This window comes from Barbus barbus, assembly GCF_936440315.1.
Source record: "Barbus barbus genome assembly, chromosome: 26".
NCBI classification, from domain to species: domain Eukaryota; kingdom Metazoa; phylum Chordata; class Actinopteri; order Cypriniformes; family Cyprinidae; genus Barbus; species Barbus barbus.
Window position 1 is genome coordinate 12,655,338 of NC_136754.1, and position 24,123 is coordinate 12,679,460.

At 36.0% G+C, this 24,123-nt stretch overlaps 1 protein-coding gene across 4 annotated transcripts; it reads left to right on the forward strand.

Annotated features, from left to right (window-relative positions):
• Nucleotides 1-1,513: 1,513 nt before the first annotated feature.
• LOC306845502 (anion exchange protein 2-like) lies at nucleotides 1,514-23,938 on the forward strand. 4 transcript variants are annotated; one of them, XM_079378350.1, is made up of 24 exons: nucleotides 1,556-1,779; nucleotides 4,921-5,079; nucleotides 10,726-10,882; nucleotides 11,455-11,705; nucleotides 11,786-11,922; nucleotides 12,014-12,225; nucleotides 13,596-13,735; nucleotides 14,175-14,231; nucleotides 15,242-15,422; nucleotides 15,548-15,683; nucleotides 15,774-15,963; nucleotides 16,053-16,158; nucleotides 16,252-16,436; nucleotides 17,462-17,678; nucleotides 17,789-17,992; nucleotides 18,084-18,232; nucleotides 18,606-18,800; nucleotides 19,124-19,336; nucleotides 19,487-19,576; nucleotides 20,604-20,770; nucleotides 20,866-21,119; nucleotides 21,852-22,021; nucleotides 22,157-22,330; nucleotides 23,322-23,938. In XM_079378350.1, the coding sequence occupies exons 2-24, from the start codon at nucleotides 5,020-5,022 to the stop codon at nucleotides 23,400-23,402; spliced, it is 3,726 nt and encodes a 1,241-aa protein (XP_079234476.1). In that variant the 5' UTR covers nucleotides 1,556-1,779; nucleotides 4,921-5,019; the 3' UTR covers nucleotides 23,403-23,938. The 4 variants fall into 4 exon arrangements, with proteins under 4 accessions (XP_079234479.1, XP_079234478.1, XP_079234476.1 ...); XM_079378351.1 differs by having other exon boundaries at nucleotides 1,692-1,779; nucleotides 11,455-11,693; XM_079378353.1 differs by lacking the exon at nucleotides 14,175-14,231 and having other exon boundaries at nucleotides 1,514-1,779; nucleotides 11,455-11,693.
• Nucleotides 23,939-24,123: the final 185 nt, after the last annotated feature.

The window sequence follows — 24,123 nt, forward strand, 5'->3', positions numbered from 1 at the left end:
TTGCAAATAAATGACTGTATTTTCAAGTATATTGCTTTGATTTATCAAAGGTTTTTGCTGGGCCATGTCTTCCACAAGTACCGTAATCAGAAAACAGACACAGAATCAGCTTGCGGCCAAACCCTTGACTGCCATGTACCGAGGCGTGATTGCTGAAATCATCAGGGTGTATTTATAAAAAGAAAATCTGCATAGGTCAAACAGGAAATGACAGTGTTCAGTTATAATTTACAGTTATAATAGCATGCTTGTAATGTGGAATTAAAACTGTACTATTTCATTGCTGGTGGCTGGATTGCATGGTGTGCAACAAGTCAGCCGTGAATTCACGTCATCGCTGGATCGTGGTGATCCATTATATCATAATGTTCAGGACAAGGATTACGTTTCTCTGTTAAATGCGTAATGAAGACGTCATTTTGCAATTAAGACTATAACCTCAGGAAACAAAAAAGATATGAGGCAAATTTCCTAGAACAATGCTGGACATATAATCAGTTAAACACAAACTATTGTGCTGTAGTTTGTCACCGAGACTTAGAAACGTCCAGTGGCCGCTGAGGTCATAAGCAGGATAAAGCGTATCTCCACTGATAGAGCAAGCATGTGAATTTACTTGCTTGAAAACATTGTTTTGGCTATAAAGACTATTGAGCCTTTCTGTTTTATTGTTTCACAATTAAACTCTCAATTTTGCATATAATAATAAAATACAATAATATAAAGATTAAGATACATTCCAGGCTCAATACAGTAGCAACAGTAATGCTCAGTTAACAGCATTTGTGGCATAATGTTGACTATCTCAAAAAATTATTTAGATTTGTACCTTATTTTCTTTAAAAAAAAACAACAAAACAAACAAAAAACATGGCTACTATAAGCCACTTATAATGGAAGTTAATGGGGCCAATTTATGGAGAATTTAAAAGCAGAAATGTGAAGCTTGTAATTTTATAAATGAATATACATTAATTCTTCTGTTAAAACTTGTGTATTTAATCTGTAAAGCTGCCATTTTAGAGTTTGTTGTGATTTAAAATTGGATGTCACATTACACTTTTAGTAAGCAATTTTTATACTAAAACCATGTTAAGGTGCATATTTTTAAGTCTTGTGGCATTACTACTGAAAATGTATTGTAACATTGAAATATTTGCCGAATTCACGTCCATTGTAATTTTTAATACATGTTTTCAGAGTCAAAATTAAATTTGTGGTAATCAACATTATGCCACAAATGCTGTTAAATGAGTTTGCAAGTATGCAAGTCAAAGCTGTCACTTTTACACAATCTTTAATAAAAGCGTACATGGACATATACGAAGTATATCCGTAGGTGCCAAACAGAGCCTAGGATGTGTGTATCTCGGTCTTTTTTCAAATGATTCCTGGAGTTAATGCCACAGAGCCGTATTGTTGAGTCATGTCCCTTTGGTCACATGTTTGTCAGAGGGCTAAAGGAGGAAACTTAATCGAGGGGGGAGGGACAGCTATCAGTGGGTGCCTCAAGGTTGGAAGTGAATAGTACGTGTGTGACAGATAGAAAGAGAGAGAGACAGAGAGGTTAGGGTGAAAGGATAGTGCGCTCCAACCGGCTTCAACTTCCAGAACAGCTTTTCTGTTCTCCAATCAGTTCTTTTTTCATCTCCTGTCCCTCCTCCCTCTCTGTCTCTCTTTTATTTCTGCCTTTTGGTGGCTGCTTGGCTTCAGTGGGTCTTTGCCATCGCACTACAATGACTGCTGTAGCTGTAGCCTCCCTGCAGTGACCATTCTGAGGTAAGTTTCTCTCTCTGTGTTTCTCTGTTAGAAGCAAAGCATGTGCCTTTCTTCTGTGTATCAAGGTCTAGTTAAAGGGACAGTTCACTCTAAATTGGAAATTCTGTCATTTACTCACCCTCATGTTATTCCAAACTTGTATGACTTAGTTTCTTCTGTGGAACACGAAAGATAATATTTTAAGGAATGATGGTAATTGAACCATTTTGGTGACCTCCGATTTTCATTGTATGGACAAAAAACACTTGGTTGTTCTTTGAAATATATGTTTCAGAGAAAAAAATTAAGTTTTAGGTTTGATATCTTTGGTTTTCTGGTGCTTGTTATATAGGAAGGGTATGTTCATATTTTTGTGGTGGAAAAACAGGCATATAAAGTGTTTGGAGTTGTATTTTGCTGAAAATGTAACTGCAGCCCTTCCTGTCTTACAAAGTGTTTCCTGTTGGAATTTTTCAATTTTATACACACTATCAGGGAGCGAGGAATTATACGCTTAGGAATATGCTTGAACGAATTGTAATCATATTTTTTGCTCATTCTTTGTTGTCACTGGTCTGTGATTGTCAGGAATGTGGATCTTTCTCTCTTTCATCCTTTGTATATCCAACCCAGTGATGATGAGGGTTCTAGAGTTACGCTTGGTATCAGAGTAACAATGACTTTGGCCCAGATTAAGAGCATTGGATGACTCAGTGATTCTTCTAATGGACTGGAATACTGAAGGTTTTACTCATTTTCTAACAAACTTGTTCTATTTAGAGTTGCTATAGTTCAAACAGTAGAGCATGGTGGTAGGAACCGTCAAGATTGTTGGTTTGTTTCCAAGGGAGTGCATGGACTGATAAAACATATTTTTAGTATCTTGAATGGATTGAAAGTTACTTTACCAGGTGCATAAATATGCATAAAAATGTACATTTATCTAAATTTAGCACTAAATATAAAGCAATGCAGTGTTGTTGCATGTTTATCTACATGGCTCTGACTTTTCTATTTCTGACTATCTACTGTCACCAGACAGGCAAATAGCATGGATAGCATAGCAACAGCCAATGTGCTGTGATTGCATGCTGTAAAGAAACTGCAATAGTGCATGTCTTTTTTGTTGTTGTTGTTAGAAACTATTATTTATATCACGGTTCTGAATTTAGTGTTCACACAGCAGCAGCATAAGCGTATGCCTCACAGTGTGGATGCTCATAGTCTCTGGGGAACATCTCTGCTGAATCACTGTCCTCAGTCACCTTTAGTGCACCTTTAGTCTGAGGATGCACTGAAAATCTGAGCATTTTTATTTAAACTTTCAAGAGTTTGACAAACATAAAACAAATAAATTAGGTTGAAATAAACTATATATATTACGAGGACACTTTTAAATCTCCAAATAAAGCAAATGTTTTATGATTTTGTATTTAGAATAATAAAAAAAAAATGTTCAGAGCAAAGAAGTGTTGTGAAAGATTGTAGAAATATATGACACTGACCATGTGAACCACATTGTATAAAAGTTCAGATTTCCTTCCATTAAAGTGCAAGATGCTCTTTGAGTCCTTCTCAAATCATGCTTGTCAAAATGATAATCAAATCTGACACAAAAATGTGGAGATAATGCAGTTTGAGTCCTGCTGCCATTAAATCAGGGGTGTCCAGTCCTGTTCCTGGAGTTCAGCTCCAACCCCAATTAAACAAACCTGAACCCAAGTAATCAAGGTCTTTAGGATTACTAGAATCTTCACAAGTTGGAGCTAAACACTGCAAGACATTGCTTCTCCAGGACCAGGATTGGATACCCCTGGATCAAAGCAAAAGGCCTTGTTACAAAAGGTACATCAACAGCATTCATAGTAAAAGTTTAACATATGAAAGTTTAAGTTTGAAAATAGAGCACCTTCACCAAATTGAGGTGATATCATCAACCCATGGGTCTGAACACATCACAGTATAGCATAACACAGTTTCACAGTTTAACATAACTTTATAAAACATCTTGTTAAAATTTTGAAGACATTTTAAGTCCTAATAAGAAAGGAAACAGTGCACATGAACTCCAGCCATTATAACTACTCAGCCTTGAAAAGAGTGTTCTCTGTTTAGGCAAGTGCATGCTTCACCAACGTCACATATATTACTTAACCTTTGAATGGAGGGTGCTACAGGAAACTGCAAGAAAGAGTCAGAGGAAATAGATAAGCTGAGTGAGCAGGCACACTTAGACTGCAATGGCAATGGTTTTAGTGTTCTCATATTTAGGCATTCACAGGTATGAATGACTCTTTTGTCAAGATGTTTGTATTCTAATGTCATGCTCTTTCCCTTTTTTCAATTGCCATGTGGTTTTGTGATTCCTCATTGTTAACTTGTCCTTTATAAGTATAATATTATAAACAACTGATGCTTTTTTTCTTTAAAAATGTTTACTGGTGGCCTATAGGAAGAAATTAATACTGTGACGTTTCATATACTCATATGACACCTACATCTCTAGCGATCTGAATAAGGATGTGGCTTCTAATTTTGGTATTTTCCATTGAGAAATGTTACTGAATTTCCCGTGCCCTGCCCAATTTATATGAGATGCTGTTACTGTGATATTGTATATGAGCATTGACCTTGTTGCTGACTGGTGTCTGAATGTCTCTCTAATGCAGCACACAAACATCAAGTTGGAGATGAAATGTAGCATTGAAAAGCACATCTTCCAGCCCCCAGGAAATTTGATTTATATTTTACTCTTCCGAATTTATTTTTAAACTTGAAAATGTGCATATGTGTGATGTTGCAATCCTTTTTATGAGTACAAGTTATTTTGTAATTTTCTCTCATAATAATCAAGTGAAATGACATGGAAGAAAAATTGTTCCATCTATTGGGTGCTTGGAAGATTTCCAGCAATATGCTATTTCACAGAATGTATCATTTATGTTACTATTTAACTATATGAATCTTTACTTTAGGGCTTTAAAGCCATTAATGGAAAGGTTTTAATGGTCTTTAAAGTCGAGAGCTTTCTCAGTGTTGCATTTCTCAATAAACTACAAAAAAACAGAAGCTCAGTAAGGAAACATTAACGGTTGTCTCTAAAATATTGTAAATTGAACTTTTAACCAAGCAGATGTTTTCTTTTTCCATGTGTCACCTCAGGTTATGCTGCCCGAAAGTTCCCAGTTGAGTCTGAGTGAAAGAGAAAAGGGCTAAAGCCAGCGCACTTTACAGCACCTCCCACAAACCTGACCATAAGCAATGAGTGACCCTCAGGATGCCACTGACGTCACTTCAGCCGCAGGCTTGACGAGGCATTTGGTAAGTAATCTTTAACTTTTTAATTTTTTAGGCTATGAAGATGATTAAGCTGGAATATGTTTTGCCTATACAGTACATCTAAGGTTAGTTTCAAAGGTATTCATCCACTGCTTTTCTATTTAACACAAAATATTAGTAAAGTGAGTGAGACAGTGATCCTGTTTACTTTTTTTAACACAATATACCTGTTGCAAATAATACAGAGCAGTGTTCAGTACTGATTCAAACTGTTTAATTGCCTTTTTTAGCAATTTATTAAAGAACCAGAACACGTGAGTCATTCTGTTTGAGAATTGGACTACACTTGGTTACGCTGTGTTTGTGATTATTTAAAAAGAATTGGTTCATAAGAGTCATTTGTTTGTGAATCAAACTACACTGGTCTGTTGTATGTCAATACAACACAATGTAAAGACGTTTTGTATAAGGTTTTGGTAGTGCAGTTTCACGCAGCCGCTGAAAATACAGTTGATTTCAGGAGAGTTCAAATGTTGATTGCAGATAATCAGACAATCAGTATTGTTACATTAACATTTAAAGTGTTTCTGTTGGGTTTACGCAGGTAAAGCTTTCAGAAAGCAGCAGATCTCTGATTTTGGCTCTCCGATGTTGTGCAGCTTAGTGTTTTCTGTGGCACACAGAGGAACTAGTGGCATAAATAGCTGCCAAAGTGTTATCTAAGGTTAGGGGTACAGGTTTGGTTTATTTTCAGCAGTGGGTGATTTGTTGTGTGCGTTTGGGTGGTATATGTGCTTAGGAACATCATTAAGTATCTGTTCTGCTGATTTGGTGAGATTTAGCAGTGGTCTGCTCTCAATTGCCATTGATCCTCTAGAGGTCTGATTCACCAGAATAAGATTTAAAAACAATTTGTGTAACCATGGGGACGGAGCCACCTAATGTGCCATACCCAGAAATCAGTTTACTTCTGAGGAACACGTTGTGCTATTATACAGCAGAGATGAAGACGTGCTGTGCAGATTGTGTCTGTAGTGTTTCAATTAGCCTTCATCTGGGTGGTTTTCTCCTCCTCGAGTCATGCTTGGCTTGATAGACTCATGATGGGTGCTCTCAGCGGTAACAATCAAGAAATCAAACCTCCTGTCAACAAAGCTTGTATTGATAAAAGCTCGTATTGATGATTCTGCAGTGTGAATAATATTGTTACATAATAGAATCATTTGAACAGTAGATGATTGTTAAGCATCTAGTTATGACACCAGACAGTAGTTTTAACTTTAAATGTCTTTCAACTTAACAAGTCACACATTGTCTTGTTTTTCAGTAAAAATTGCTAAACATCAACTTTTTTTTTTTTTTTTACCCCATTGATTTTTTTTTTTTTTTTTTTTTTTTTAAAGAAATAGTTCACCCAAAAATTAACATTTTGTTATCATTTTACTTACCCTCATGTCATTCCAAACCTGTGTGAGATTCTTTCTTATGTTGAGCATAAAATAAGATATTTTAAAGAATGCTGGTAATCAAACAGTTGATGGTCCACATTGACTTCCATAGTATTTTTTTCCCTAGTCAATGGGGACCAATAACTGTTTGCTTTCTCAAAATTCTTCAAAATATCTTCTTTTGTGTTCAACATAAGAAAGAATCTCATACAGGTTTGGAACGACGTGAGGGTGAGTAAATGATGACAGAATTTTCATTTTTGGTGAAGTTATTCCTTCAAGCATAAACCTATTTTTTTTCTTTTTTTTAAATAATATTTTTAATAAAACCATTTATTGAAAAAAGCAATTGTTTATTTCATTTCAAGTATATACATGAGTACATAAAATATAGAAATAATGTTTAATCATTAATAAGTGAAGTATAGTCACATAAATTATAGTCACATAAAGTGGACATTGTCACAGGAAATGTCTCTTGAAATAAATATTACTTCAGAATAGGTGGAACAAACAGAACATCCTGAAGCATCATTTTAATACCTGATTACATGATGATGTTTTGATTATGAGATTATGCAAAAGATCTGGGTTTTTTTGTGATGAGATAAAAGGGCTAAATAAAGGTCATCGGCGGGTTCACTGTGAAGTCATTTTTCGGTCTGGTAAAATGATTGTGTAATTCTGCAGAATCTCAGCTCATTCAGTCTGAACATTGTTCCCCATTTTAAAATCATTCTCATATCTCACAGAGGCAATGACATTTCTGTGGAAAAGTGTAAGTTAATATGAGTCGCTCGCTGTGTGGATGGAGGGAGGAAAGTGAGGTGACAGGAGCATCACATTTCATTCTTTGAAAAAACCTTTAATCCCTGTGTAGAGGATTCAGTATTCAGAAACACAAAGCTTTGAGTTATATCAGAAATATTTGAGCCAGGTGTATATAATGGAGGCAAATCAGAGACAGATGGATTTGAGGAGGTGGAATGTGAGTGTGTGTGTGTTTCTGGGGCCTCGTGCACCTGGGGCACCAATAACAGTCCCGACTTGGTGCGCTTGATGGCAAGAATTATATCTACAATATCCTAACTAGGTTGTTGCAACAAGCAGTTGTTTGTCATAAGACGTGTGATGCAACACAATAAAAACAGCCAATCAGAAAAGTTCCCATCTGTTTGTACATTACTCTTGTACATTTGGATCACAAATTAAAACTAGGACTTAATGTAAAAACACACACCTTGTATTTTCATACAGCGGTCACACTTTATTAAGGTCCAGTTCTCACTATTACCAAACAATTAACTACGACTTTTGTCTCAATAAACTCCTAATTTGCTGCTTATTACTAATTAGTAAGGCAGTTGTTAATTTTAGGTAATGGGTAGGATTAGGGAAGTAGAATATGGTCATGCAGAATATGTGCATTATAAGTGCTAATAAAGAGCCAGTATGTTAATAATAGTCATGCTAATAAGCAACTAGTTAATAGTGAGAATTTGTCACTATACTAAAGTGTTACCCATACAATTTAAGGGATTTTGTCATATAATATATATGATTCTAAATGTACACAGTCAGTCTCTCATCGTCCATGTTTGATAAATTTAATATAAATGAGCAGTGATAATTTTGTTCTTGCTCCACGAGCAGTGTCACTTGTAGCGGTCATGGCTATTAACATGACAGATACTTTTTTATCACTTGTTGGTTGTATTACAACTGGTTAGGATGTACTGTACTGGATTGTACTGAATAAGGGGACATTAAGCACGGTTTTGTCTTAAAAATGTAAGATGCAGGGCACAGGAACAAAAAAATGTGCGAGACACTGCAAAACACAATGTTCAAACACGTCTATCTAGCTCTTTTTTTAGATATAAAAACAATAGAAAAGCAGAGGAGCTGCAAAAACACATTCTGTGTATATGACCTCTAAGTCTGATGGAATAGTTTAGCATCAAAGGTAATCTGGGTTCAAATCCTGTCCTAATACATGTATTTGTTTATGTAAGCCTGATAAACTAACGTGACTTGATATTTAGTAGTTCTGTATGGAAGCCACCACTGAATAAAAAATAAAAAAAGGTTATTGCGACTTTTTATCTCACAATTCTGACTTTTTTTTTCAGAATTGCGTGATATAAACTCACAGTTGCAAGTTATTGCAAGGATTACAATTTATGAAGTCACAATTGCGAGATAAAAACTCGCAATTCTGACTTTTTCTTGCAATTGCGAGTTTATATCTCACAATTTATATCACGCAATTATGAGAAAAAAGTCAGAATTGTGAGATAAAAAGTCACAATTACCTTTTTTATTTAGTGGCAGAAACGGGTTTCCATAGTATTGAGTGGAGCAGCCTTGATATATTTTTTTTTAATGTTCTAAATTATTACACAAGTGACCTGTAGAAGGTGAAATATCATTGGATGGATAAAATTGGTATGCCCCCCCCCCATTTTGGGGACAATTAGGAATTTTGACACATCATGATATAACTTCTCAATACACGTATATAATAATTTTATCATAGTCATGTCATATCATAGTCGGTTCTCTGACTATAAGTAAATACAACTTAGCTGTATGCCTACGTTATATTGTGTTAAGATGTGAAAGTTCTGTAAATAGGAAGATGACTATGTGTGTAAGGGATCAGGATGTGACTATAGATATGGCTGATGATGTCAGAGGCTGGGGGTGTAGATACGTATCTGATTAGATCATGCTACAAGGAATCAGCTCTATACTTGATACCACATCCTTTGTTTCCTCTTCTTGAGGGCTACCTAGCATGTGGCTGCCATGACTATACAGTGCACTCAGAAGAACATTCAGTGTCTTGATTGTCTCAATGGTTGACAAGAGCAGCCGGTCACTACCGCATACTATGTTTTTTGGTCCACCTCATTGGCAGTTTGGTATGTGTGTATCATACCAGACTTCTTAACAAGCCTAAGCAGCGAGACATCCATGGTCCAACAGCTTCACAAGGCTCCTTGACGCATTCAGCATCACTGGCCGACTTTAGTCATGATGTACTGTAGCGACTCTGTGAGTGGCTGTAGGAGTGCTGACTCACTCTCTGTGGCTCTGGTGGGATGAGCAGCGTCTTGATTGAGCATGTGCGTGCCAGAGTTTGCTATCTGTGGGCATGTTAGTTTTACCCGGAGCAGGGCCCCTCTGTCAAAACACAGAATTAAATGAAGCACATGACCACAAACCTCAGTTTATCCTCAGGATAGCATACCAAAGACAGCGGGGGAGAAAATATGGAATGAGAAAATGAGCGTAGAGAGAGAGAGATACCATGCATAAATGTATACAGATATATTATTAATTTACTATGAAGGAGGTCAACAATGTAATACCTAGAGCATTCACCATCATTTAATTGAGAGTTGACTCCTGGATGTTTGTGATTTGAAATCTACTGTGAGCAACATAAGCACTTGATTCTGCATCCAAATTTTATTTTAGCCAATCAGCTGAGCTGTAAATGCCAGGTGACTGATTAATCAGCTGATGCAGGAAAATGGCATGATAGTGCTGATTGGGTGAAGGCAAACTGTAAAATATGAAAGTACATTTTATTTTTATAAGATGTATTTTGTCATGATGCACAGCTAATTTTGAATGACTGTCAATCGAGAAAGGCTTTTTTTGAGTCCGATGTAACAGTCCTTTTTTTCTTTTTTCTTTGCATGCATAATTACAGTATTTATAAGTATGGAACAAGTAGCTTGTTTATTAAATAATACAAGCAGTGATGACCATTTATTTATTTAAATCAACTGAAAATCTGAAAATATTCAGTGTATAGTATTTTTTCAATTATTTTTCAGAGAAAAAGGCGATTTTATTGTGGGAGATTTCATGTATTAGATATATTATTTAAGTTTTATACAAAAATCATCTTATTTATATATTGGTTTCCCCTTATTTGTGTTTAATTCATTTTGAATCAATTTTAAATCACTTTTTATTATTTTTCTTATGCATCTGTTTCGGATAGTTTATGATAATTTTCAAATAATTTTTATGTAACACACTTTGAATTAGCATTGTGTATAAACTGTGCTATATAAATTATTTCACCTTGTCTATGATACAAATTAGAACCTGAGAATGCATGTCTGAATGACTCTTTTCCTGCACAACGTCTGCTTTGATATCTACATAGGCTATTTGAAAAGAAATGAAAGTTAATATTTTTCTCTTTGGTTACATGTAGCCTGTTGCAGTGCATTCTCCGCCTCAGCGATGTGATGATGATGATGAAGGGGACTTGAACAAGACACTGGGAGTGCAGCGCTTCCACCAGATCCTCACACCCCCCCAGCGTGTGCCCATCGAACAACACCGCACCTTTAATGAGGAGGACTTTGAGTGTGAGAGCTTTACTATTGATGCATCTGGTCTATAGCCTTAAAAACATTCTTCATATTATAAATGACTAAATTAAATGAGAATGCATATTAATTTGACTGTTCTATAGATATTGATAGTGTTTTATGTTTTTTTTTCTAAAATATTTCACAAAATTTTATTAATATTAAGAAAACAACAAAATTGAAAGCCTGTTATTGTTTACTCTTCCTCATATCATTCCAAATCTGTATGCCTTTCTTCTATGGTGCGCAAAACATTCAATCCGTAAATGCTCAATGAATCATAAATGGCTTAATTGATAGTTAGTGAGGCTATGAAATAAAATTTCAATGCATTTGCAGTTTCCTATGAAGTATTGTGCTCTCCTGAGAAACTTTGCATTCTCTCACCAAAGAAAAATTTGCATTTCACTAGAAACTTTGTGTTTGTTTGCAATATAGAGTACTGATACATAGTTTTCCCTCAAAAGTTTTGCAAGGGAATGCAAAGTTTGAACAAACACATTGAAATAATGATTTTCAGGGGCTCTGTAGTGATGCTCTTCTAAGTCTGATGTTTTTGGCATTTGTAGATCACCGTCACACCTCTCTACACATTCACCACCCTCTGTCTAAACACCTCCCAGAGGGCCGGAGGAAAAAGCCCGGAAGGAAGCGGAAGGACTCAGGGCGGAGGAGAAGTTCATCTATGGGATCAGCTCCCCCGATAGATGAGGATGAAGAGGATGAAGAGGTGGATGAAGATTCCTGTAGCCAGCAGGATAAAGAGGGCAATGTCACCACCACACCTACACCGGAAACGGACACAGAGGTAGACGCACAGGTAGTCAAGTCACACACACACACACACACACACACACTACTTGTTATGATCTTACTAACTTCTCTCTTGTTGGCCCACAGTTTTTTGTATCAGAAGATGATCCCGACTCCACTGTAAAGAAGAACGGTAAAGCCTCACCACAACGAAAGCTGCCAATCATACCCCATTCAACACTTCACACCAGTATCAGCATCCCAGAAAATGTTACAACAACTGCGTAAGTGTACATGCGCACCCACACATACACAAACACATAGAAAGATTCAAATACATGTGTTCAACCTCACTATGTTCTGTTACCACCGCAGGGGCAGAAATTGGGTTCGTAATCTGCCCAATGGCAGACGAGTTTCTGCACCATGTTTGTTTCCAAGTTTGAGTTCTGGCCGCAGCTATGATCTGCAGGAACGCCGCCGGACGGGCAACATGACGGGCACTTCACTAGAACACTACCAATACATGCCCACTGATGAGAGCGAGGCACAGATGCTCGCCACCGTTGACCTGGATGGCATTAAAAGTGAGTATGTGTGTTCGTGTAAAATTTGAAAAAAAATTATTTGGCAACATAAAACCAGTGAAGAGTTTAACATTTATTTGTGTGTAAATATTATATTTTATTAAATCATACACCTTTCAAAAGTTTGAAGTCGGTAAGGTTTGTTTAAAGGGTTACTCCACCCCAAAATGAAAATTTTGTCATTAATCACTTACCCCCATGTCGTTCCAAACCCATAAAAGCTTTGTTTGTCTTCGGAACACAATTTAAGATATTTTAGATGTAAACCGGGAGGTTTGTGATTGTCCGATTTACTGCCAAGTAAATAACACTGTCAAGGCCCAGAAAAGTATGAAAGACCGCCAAAATAGCCCATCTGCCATCGGAAACATCTGCAAACTGCGTACGCTGTTCTGTGTCAGCCGCACCACACGGATACGCTGTTTTCGTTCAAATAAAAGCGTAAACAAACGTAGAAGATATATCCAAGAATGATCACAATGATGATGATCATTATAATTAAATAAAAATTGAATGTACATTCTAAAAAATAATATATACATAATGATGTATACAATCAATGATGCAATGCAATCTAACATTTACTAATAATATATATACTAATTTATCGGTTAGGTGATATACTGTATACATATCTACACATTGGTAAAACTTTTTTCCCTTAATGAATATATATGATGAATTCTGTTTAATGTTTAACAGCAAATTCAGAATTTTCCAAGTACCCATGAGACCTATTTAAGTACCTCTTATGGTATAGTGTAGCATTATATTAGTTATTTGTGAGATTAGGTTGTTTTTCAGTGAATATTGGGCATTTCAGCTGATCATAGATCATCAGTAACGTGTTTTCAGTGCTGGAAAATGTGTTTGTTTTCCTGCCATCTTTTCAGTTTTTTTCTAAGGTTATAAAGGACTCCTTTATTTACCTTTCTGTTCTCATTCTTCTGAGAATAAATCATGTTCTCAGTCTGTACATCTAACCATCTATGGCTGTGGTTCAGGAATGTGGACATTCTCAAAGGGTGCAGAGCTGCCCACTACAACTGCGCCTTTGACGTCTCTTTTGTATGCATGTTTGTGTGTGTGCTGTAAATACAGATAATTTTGACTGAACAATAGATCACTTTGAGATACAAAACTGAGTCATGTTCTAGTGAGCGCCCAGTTGAGTTTTCAGTGTGTTTCTGTGTTTGGATGCTGAGTGTTGTGTGTAATGTAGCCAGTATTTTAAGGCATAGGTAAGCACCTGAGTTACTGATACTCACGGACCTTCTGGTGTGTTACAATGGATTCAGTGTTGTTCTGACTTGTTTGTTTTTTAACTCTTTGTTTAGTATTTCAGCATTGTCTTGCTGTCTTTCTTACAGGTCACAGGTTTGAAGATGTCCCTGGTGTGCGGCGGCACCTGGTTAAGAAGAGCGCTAAAAGTCAGGTGGTTCACATCGGCAAGGACCACAAAGAGCCCAGCAGTCGTATCCGGACCAAGTTGGATCGAACCCCTCATGAGGTGAGATGCCAGCTAACTAGATTATCTTTCCTCTGTCCACTTGGAGCTATTTTCTAGGCTTGGGTGTTTGGTGTAGCTAATAGAAAATGCATATTATGTCATCAGTATCACCTTAAAGAGTGTAGTTTGTAGTGGTCAATAACAGAATTGTAAAAATATGATTATTAATATCTTAAAAGATTATTTTGAAAATAGCCCCACCCCAAACTCGCCCGATTAGCAGAGTCGTTATTGCTGTATTTGGCTGGTCAAAATGCACAAACAAAAAGAACAATGTTTTCAGGAAATCAACCTACAAAATGTTCAGTATCAAGCAACTTGCCTACTTTAGCTATAATGCTTACTTATACTTGATGAGAAAAAATACATTAAAAGATTTAGATTTAGTTTGCATACTGTACAAAGCTGGTGTATTACTACCATTGCTGTTGTTTATTAGAGGAGATCATGGCCCTGTTACATGGACTACAGGGTTCGTCGTGCCCGACAGCTGAAGGTAGGGTGACACAGAGCTGTGGAACAGCTGAAGCTTGCGTGTGGTTTTTACTCACCACTTGTTTGCTAAGAAATGTGTACCACTGGTTTTGTGGAAGGCATTGGATGGTTACAGTATCAGAACTGTGTATAACTAAGCTGGTAGAACTGTATTTGTGTAGAGCTGTTCAGTCATTATAGAATGCCACTTTTTGATTTGAGTAGAATAGGTCTGTTAACAGTACTAACATTATTTTATTTTTTGTAACATTACTTAAAGAGACTTTAAACCTTCTATTCATCTAAGATCCAGAAAAAAAATCATAGTTTCCACAAAAATATTAAGCAGCACAACTGTTTTCAACTGATGTGTTTCAAAAACTTTAAAAAATCTTATCAACCCCAAACGTTTTTGAATGGCAGTGTAGCTTATATATGTATATATTATGGCATATTGGCATTTTTAAAGTACACAATATATTTAGGATTCACATTTGACGTGTAATTTAAAGTCTCTTCAAGTAGTGATGTTACTCTTTTCTAACAACCTATTAGAAATTTCTCAGAGAACTTCAAATGCTTAAAATTAGTTTTAAGGTAACTGAACAGCTCTACCGACATCATCAACTTCAACACAATAAATGAGGTTTTATTCCAACAGCTGAAATATTTTTGGATGGCTTGCCTGAAACGATTGCTCAAGATTGTTGAAAGAAAAAACAAAACTACAGATATAATCCACAAGGAAATGTAGACTAATTTTAATCTTGTCTGCTTCTTCAAATGACGTGTTTAGCATTACCTGCAATGATGCATGAACATTTTTTTTCCCATAAGGTTGTGAGGTGTTGTAAACTCTTACATTTTACATTATATAGAAAGAATGTTTACTGAACCTAATCTGACTGAATGAACACATATTTTCTTCTAACATGAACATATGGCTTTCCATCAAATTACTTGTTCTGGATCTAAAAATTTACAACTTTGAAAGAAAGGTCACATAAATTATAAATGTATGTGTTCTCTCAGGTGTTTGTTGAGCTGAATGAGTTACTGATGGATAAGAACCAGGAGATGCACTGGAAGGAAACAGCTCGTTGGATAAAGTTTGAGGAGGATGTGGAGGAGGAGACCGAGCGCTGGGGCAAACCTCATGTAGCTTCACTCTCATTTCGCAGCCTGCTGGAGCTCCGCAAGACCATTTCACATGGTGAGAGAGGAATACAAATACAATGTATGAATTGATTGCTAACTTTAGTTTAAAATTTCTCTGATTTCTTACATATTTAGAATGCTTTTTGGTGTGTCTGATGTATTAGTGGTGTAATTTTACAGGTGCAGTGTTGTTGGATCTGGACCAGAAGACACTGCCTGGTATTGCTCATCAGGTTGTGGAGCAGATGATTATCTCGGATCAAATCAGAGCACAGGACAGAGCCAATGTTCTCCGAGCCCTGCTCCTCAAACACAGGTTAGTTTCACATAGATTATTTGAGCATTACACTGCATAAAGAACACCTTACTCATTTGGATCATGCTTTGTTGTTCTTCTGTTTGTCAGTCATCCGAGTGATGGCAAGGAGCACAGCTTATTTAAACGGAACATCTCAGCAACCAGCCTTGGCTCTCTCATATCTCAATACCATAGCAGTAACCATATCGCTGCACCGGAGCCCCCTGCCACAGACCCGCTCATCGGAGCACTACGTAACTTTGAGTCACGCATTAGTGTAGACTCAGACAAGAATGAGGTGCTGTGCACATAAAAATCTGTGTGGGTTTTTTAGAGGCAAAGAATGGTAAAATAGACAATTAGAACTTTCCCTCTCTGTTTCCACAGAAAGACACACCCCAGTTTTTTGGTTTGCACAAGACCAAATCTAAACATGAGCTGAAGCTGCTTGAGAAGATCCCAGAGGATGCAGAAGCAACCGTTGTCCTTGTGGGTCAGTTAACTGTCCGTATTTAACTCACAACAGTCAGCACATGACATATTACATCTGTTGAAGCCATGATGCAGATGATCTCGATTTTCACAGGTAGTGTGGATTTCCTGGACCAGCCCACCATGGCCTTTGTGAGACTGCAGGAAGCGGTTCTGTTAGAGTCAGTTCTAGAAGTGTCGATTCCAGTGCGGTTTCTTTTCGTGTTGCTCGGCCCACCCAATGCCAACATTGACTACCACCAAATCGGCCGCTCCATATCAACACTTATGTCTGATAAAGTAGGTCTCATTAAATAAGAGATAGTGCACCCAAAATTAATATGCTGTCATGTTATGATATATAGACTACCGTTCAAAGATTTGGAGTGAGTAAAACTTAGTTTTTTTTGGAAAAAGAAATTAAGGAAATATTAAATTGATCAAATGTAACAGTAAAGACATTTATAATGTTACAAAAGATTCTGATTTAAATAAATGCTACTGAAATTTCTTTATGTCAAAGAAAACTTTAAAAATTCAATACTGCAACACTGATAATAAAAAATGTTTCTTGAGCACCAAATCGGAATATTAGAATGATTTCTGAAGGATCATGTGACACTGAAGACTGGAGCAATGATGCTGAAAATTATTAAGTTATTAGAAATTGAAATAATATGTGACCATGGACCACAAAACCTCTCATAATGGTCAATTTTGTGAAATTGAGATTTATACATCATCTGAAAGCTGAATCAATAAGTTTTCCATTGATGTATGGATTGTTTGAATATGAGATACAACTGTTTGAAAATCTGGAATCTGAGGGTGTAAAAAAATCAAAATATTGAGAAAATCACCTTTAAAGTTGTCCAAATGAAGTTCTTTACAATGCATATTACTAATCAAAAATTAAGTTTTGATATATTTGTGGCAGGAAGTTTACAAAATATCTTCATGGAACATGATCTTTACTTAATATCCTAATGATTTTTTGCATAAAAGAAAAATGGATCATTTTGACCCATACAATGTATTGTTGGCTATTGCTACAAATATACCCATACTACTTATGACTGGTTTTGGGGTCCAGGGTCACATATTTCACAATATTGCTGTTTATTCTTTATTTTTGATCAAATAAATGCAGTTTTGGCAAACATAAGAGACTTCTACCAACTCCAAACTTTTGAATGGTAGTGGATAATATCTAAAAATCGTTGAAACAAGGTAATTTTACTGCAAGACTTTGAAAACATATCTTTTATACATTTGTTTTGCCACATAGTCAGAAGTATAAACAGCATTTCAAATGTCTCTTCCAGCACTTCCATGAAGCGGCGTATTTGGCAGATGAGCGGCAGGATCTGCTGACAGCTATCAACAGCTTCCTGGACTGCAGTATTGTGCTTCCTCCATCTGAATTTGGAGGAGATGAGCTGCTGCATTCTATCGCTCGCTTCCAGAGAGAGATTCTGCACAAGAGACATGAACAAGAGGTCAAACTACAGGCCAAGGAACCCAAGAGTCCCGAGGACATTGGTAGAAGGCTCTCGCTCATATACAGAATACAAAAGTGAACAGATCAGTTTACTGTTTATCCAAAATAAATGTATTGAATTACCTTTTGCATTCATTCTTAATGTTGTCAGCTCTTCATCCTCCTCGGAAACCTGAAGACGATCCTCTTCGGAGGACGGGTCGGCTGTTTGGCGGGGTTATCCGAGATGCACGGCGCCGCTACCCCAAATACATCAGTGATTTTAAAGATGCCCTAAGTCCTCAATGCATGGCCACGGTCATATTCATTTACTTTGCTGCCCTTTCTCCTGCCATCACCTTTGGAGGACTATTAGGTTAGTCAGAGCTCTTCTATACAAGCCACTGTTTTAATGATCCATCTAAAATAAAACTTTTGCTTAATGAAATCCTTTCTCTCCTCCCCAGGTGAAAAGACAGATGGTTTGATAGGTGTGTCAGAGCTGATTATTTCCACTGCCGTGCAGGGAATGTTGTTCTGTCTGCTTGGGGCTCAACCTCTGCTGGTGGTGGGCTTCTCTGGACCCCTTCTAGTGTTTGAAGAGTCCTTCTATTCAGTTAGTATTTCTGATAAATGAATACAAATATTACAATTCACTAAGAAAAAAATGTGCCTGCTAATAGTTTAGTTTATTTTATTTAAAAAATACATGCAAATAGCACTAATTTTTGAGAATAAAGCATTCTATATTGAGCATAATTTGAATATAAAGGCATCTTTGGAATGAAAATCACAGTATATAATAAATTGAAATACTTTTCTGTGCTATTGCAATGCATTTAGAACCTGGGTTAGTGAATAAGACTCAACTTTAGCATGCAAAAGTGGCACAACTGTCTAGTGAATTCGCCCCACAACTCAAATGTGAAATGTTTCATTGGAATAATATAGCAGCAAAACTGAATATCAGTCAATCAATGTGTTTGCAGTTCTGCAAATCCAATGAAATGGAGTATCTGACAGGACGTTTGTGGATTGGAATCTGGTTGATCATCATTGTAGTTCTCACGGTCGCCTTTGAAGGGAGCTTCCTGGTGCGATTTGTGTCACGCTTCACCCAAGAGATCTTCTCCTTCCTTATCTCTCTCATCTTCATCTACGAGACCTTCTACAAGCTGGGCAAAGTATTGAGATTTTTTGTTGTTGTTTTAATTTTAATGTTTATGTACACCAAAGCTGCATTTATTTGATCAAAAATACCGTAAAACAGTAGTAGTGTGAAAATCACTCTAATATGCTGATCTAGTGCTCAAGAAACATTTTATTATTATTTAATATTTATGTTGAAAATGTTTTGGTCAATTTGATGCAGCTTTGCTGAATAAAAGTATTAATTGATTAAAACAAAAATCTTAATGAGCCCAAACTTTTGAATGGTAGTGTATGTGTAGTGTAAGAGATTTAAAAGCAATTAGTGGATATTCAGACAGTCTTGTACACTGTGCAGATCTTCATGGATCATCCTCTCAGAAGCTGCAGTGGGCGAGAAGAAAATGACACTGCTTTACCAACACCCACAAGTGATGGCAGGTCTCCAGATGTTTCTCAAACCCTAAACCAGCCAAACACAGCTCTCCTCTCCCTGGTGCTCACGGCCGGAACCTTCTTCATTGCCTTCTATTTGCGTAAATTCAAGAATAGCACTTTTTTCCCTGGCACGGTAAGCCAGTGTCCCAGTTTTGTGCCATTTACGCAATGATGTCTAGATAAACATATAGACGTAAGACACGTTTTTAATGACAGTGTCAAATATCTTTGTGTGATAAAGTGGCATTGACCATAGCGATGTTGTCTTTTATCTTTTGCTCAGCTCCGAAGGGCTATTGGAGATTTTGGAGTTCCTATTGCAATCTCCATCATGGTTCTGTTGGACTACAGCATTAAGGACACTTACACACAGGTGAGACATGAAGACGTGTTTATATAATTTGATTAATGTATAATCTATAATCTATGAACTGGTTTTCTCTTAGCATTTTCCACTGAAACACCCAAATTCATTGTACATCAAGAAAAATTTTAAATGACACATTTCAAAATTACTTGCGTCTAAATGTTTTTAGACATGTGACATTTCTAAAGTACATTAGAGGAAATTATGGGAACTGAAAATGGAATTTAAAAAAAAAATGTAAACACAATTTAAAGGGATAGTTCACACATAAATGGAAATTCTGTCATAATTTACCCTCAAATTGTTTCAAACCTTCTGTTGAACACAAAAGAAATTATTTGGTTATTATGGAAAAAATACTATGAAAGTCAAAGTCTACCATGAGGTTACCTGCATTCTTCAAAATAACTTATTTTGTGTTCAAGTGAATAAATGATGCATTTTCATTTTAGGTGAACTATTCCTTTAAGACCACAGATTTATAAAAGTCATTTAGTCATTCATTTTTTACTTTTTATACGATATTTTATATGCTATTGTGATTTAAGAGACTTCTTGAAAAGTAACATTTGAAAAAGTGAATTCCTCTATTTATCAAAGTATTATATCAGTGCTTTTTTGTAAAAGAGCAGTCAAATTTACTGTTTGTAAGTGTTTGCAGACGGTATCCAGTCACTTAGTAGTCCAGAATCCACATAATTTGCGCGAGGGTGAAAGATTTCCTCACACAGATTTCACATGTTGAAGTTGATCATGCAGATTCACTCTGCTGCTGACCGACAAAAAGCAGCTTGGTTTAAAAGTGACTTCTTTGTGAGCTGTGCTTCAGTAGACAATGGACCTTTTTGCCTGTGATATTTCGCTAATGTGACCATACCTTAAGGGTTGTAAGTTACCCTGAGCTTATTCACTGATTAAAGACTGGAAAATATTTGTTTGTCTTTATAGCAAATGATTCCATATCCCCAGAAGTCACCTGACACATGACTCCCAGACAATTTGTGATCTTTAAATTTCTTTCCTCTCCATATAGAAACTAAGTGTGCCTGATGGCTTCTCTGTGACCAGCCCGGACAAGCGTGGTTGGTTAATACACCCACTGGGCTCTGATGGCCAGTTCCCCATTTGGATGATGGTTGCCAGCATTCTACCTGCCCTACTCGTCTACATCCTCATTTTCATGGAGACTCAAATCACCACGTGAGTCAGCGGCATTCACTATCCTGTTCTGACTATACCTATAAACCTCCATTATATTATTCCTGGATTTATTTTGATTCAGTTTTCCTTTACAGTCTTATTGTGAGCAAGAAGGACAGGATGCTGGTTAAGGGTTCAGGGTTTCACTTGGACCTGCTGATCATTGTGGTCGCGGGTGGTGTTTCAGCGCTGTTTGGGCTGCCGTGGTTGACCGGTGCTACTGTTCGTTCTGTCACTCATGCAAATAGCCTTACGGTGATGAGCAAAGCCGTTGCACCTGGTGACAAACCACGCATTCAGGAAGTGAAAGAGCAGAGAGTAACAGGATTTCTGGTGGCTCTTCTAGTAGGTGAGTGGATGATAAATATCATCTACAGTAGGCCTATATCTGCACCACAGTGTTTAGCAGCTGATATAGTTTATCGTTATCAGACAATATTGTAAATATATCAGCTGATATTAGATTTTAATTTGGATGTACCTATTTCTCCCATTACCTTGTCATTATCTTATGCTCACATTTTAATACTTTAATAACATAAATAATACTTACTAATAATAATTTACAAATAATAATACTTTATAGTAATAATTTAAATAATTGAACATGTTAAATTTTAACTTTAGCAAATGTACGATTTTGTAATGCCTACACTTGTTTGTAATACTCGTTAAGATGGTTTTTAGTTTAGGTTTTTAATCAGTGTTCCAAAGAGTTTTCCAGTGATCCAAGTGACCCCAATAAAGTGATAATTAGCCCCTGCAATGCGAAATTTACCTGGGGAACCTCGCCAAAAAAATGTGTATTTTATCCCCTCAAAACTCAATTGGGCGGGTTTTGTTGTGAAAACCTGGCAACCCTGTTTTTAATGTTTTATTTTTAATTCAAAATAGTATTCAAAATATTGGTTATTAGCCGTAAAATAAAATTAATTATTGGCTTATTGGTCATTTTAATATCATTGCATCGCTAAATAAATTCTAACATGTTACTCTCAGTGAATGCCTTGAGTTATTAGTTATAATTTCTTAATATTTGTTGTTTGGAACTGACAGTAGATAAACTCTCTTTCCTCCAAAGGTCTCTCCATTGTGATTGGAGATGTTTTGCGGCAGGTTCCTATCGCTGTGTTGTTTGGTATATTCCTCTATATGGGAGTGATGTCTCTCAATGGGATCCAGCTAACAGAACGCATGATGCTGCTATTTATGCCACCGAAGTACCATCCTGACCACACCTATGTCCGCAAGGTTTGTCATTGAGAACTCCACTAAGCACAATATTCACCGCTCTTAAATCAATAATCAGATGACAGTCTGGAACGCCATTCTCAAATTGTCTCTTCAGATTTAGCTGTGCTTTAACCATGGCCTTGTCTATTTCAGGTGCGTACTCTACGCATGCACCTGTTCACGTGTTTGCAGCTGGTGTGCCTGGCTGTGCTGTGGGCCATAATGTCAACCTCGGCCTCATTAGCCTTCCCGTTTGTTCTTGTCCTCACTGTACCATTCAGAAGGTTCCTGGTGTCCCGAATATTTACTCACCGTGAGATACAATGTGTGAGTGTTTCTTTTCTTTTTGTTGATAGGAAAAATGATGTTTGTAGATGAGTTATTTGTATTTTAACAACTGTACCATATTGCTGTATTGACAGTGACAGTGTTTTAACATGTTTAGTTATATCTTATACAGTTGTGTAAAGTATAGTGAGATTAAAGATTAAAATACAGTTGAGGTCAAAAGTTTACATCCCCCTTTCAGAATCTGCAAAATGTTAGTTATTTTACCAAAATATGAGGGATCATACAAAATGTATGTTATTGTTTATTTAGTACTGATGCTCCAGAAGGAAAAACCATGCATTAAGAGCCGGGGGGTGAAAACTTTTTGAATTTGAAGATCAGGGTAAATGTAATTTTTTTTTTTTTTTTTATCTTCTGGGAAACATGCAACTGTCTTCTGTAGCCTCTGAAGGGCAGTACTAAATGAAAAAAAAAAAAAAAAAAAAAAAAAAAAATATATATATATATATATATATATATATATATATATATATATATATATATATATATATATATATATATATATATATATATATTTAGGCAAAATAAGAAAAATGTACGCGTCTCCATTAACTGTTCAGGACAAACAAGGGGCTCGACAACTATCAGAGCAACAACAACAACAACAAAAACAGCTTTTTTTGTCATTTTTATAAATTCAACTATTAGTTTCTCTTGTCGACTATATGCAAACATATTTTATGTGTAATATCTTATTCAGGTCAGTATTAAATAAACAATAACATGCATTTTGTATGATCCCTCTTATTTTGGTAAAATAATTAACATTTTGTAGATTCTGAAAGGGGGATGTAAACTTTTGACCTCAACTGTATATTTTATATATTTAAATTTATATTATGGCTATATACTTTGAAAAATAATGGAAAAAATGTTTTGCACTGTACAGTAACATCTTGTTTTCAGGACTAATATTAAATCTTATTTTGCTGCTTGTCTTTAATGTTGTTTGTTTTGTCTGTGACAGCTTGATGCAGATGATGCAGAGCCGTCATTGGATGACAAAGAAGGCCAAGATGAATATACAGAGATGCAAATGCCAGTATGACCTCATTCCTCACCTGTCACTACCTTTCTTTTCAGTCAGAGATGTCCACATGTACTGCCTGTTTTTTGTTTTTTTTTTTTTACATTAATCAGTTTTTATCTCCATTTTGTTTCCCCCATTTTGTTTTTGCTTAAATTATGTAAACATTATATTTATACGTATGTAAAAGTGTTAAGAGGTTGCTCAATGTCACTTGAGCAACTATGTATCTGTTGCGTGAAGAAATCTTTGTCACCTGTACTATTAATATATATTTTTTTCTGTTTATTTAAAACGTTATCAAACTATGTGTGTGTTTTGGAGGGTTAAATTAATTTATGATATCCAGTCAGCATCAAATAATACAGGAAGCACTTTAAGGTCAATTTAAAATGAAGCCTTTTCTACTTATCAGTTTGTTTTATTTCATTGCAAGGTGACATACAATGTACTCCTAAAAATGAACGACTGTACAGAATGACATTAATGCAAATTATATATGGTTGATATTTTTGTAGCTAAACACAAATAATACACATTTATGTTGTATTCAATGCAAAAAAAAAAAAAAAAAAATTATATATATATAAATATTGCTTATAGCAACAAAACACTGGTCACCAGTTTATTTGAAAAAAGAAAATATATGTTGATCTATGAATATGTTCTTTTGAAAATTGTTGCATAGCTGTTTTGAAACTGTTTTTCTCACCAGAGCACCGAAGAGGCCTGTGTGTTTATA

Coding starts and splice junctions, on each gene's coding strand:
- LOC306845502 (XM_079378350.1), top strand. CDS start 5,020: ATGAGTGACCCTCAGGATGCCACTGACGTCACTTCAGCCGCAGGCTTG. Junction 10,883..11,454: donor TAATGAGGAGGACTTTGAGT/GTGAGAGCTTTA, acceptor TGGCATTTGTAG/ATCACCGTCACACCTCTCTA. Junction 16,437..17,461: donor CAACACTTATGTCTGATAAA/GTAGGTCTCATT, acceptor TGTCTCTTCCAG/CACTTCCATGAAGCGGCGTA.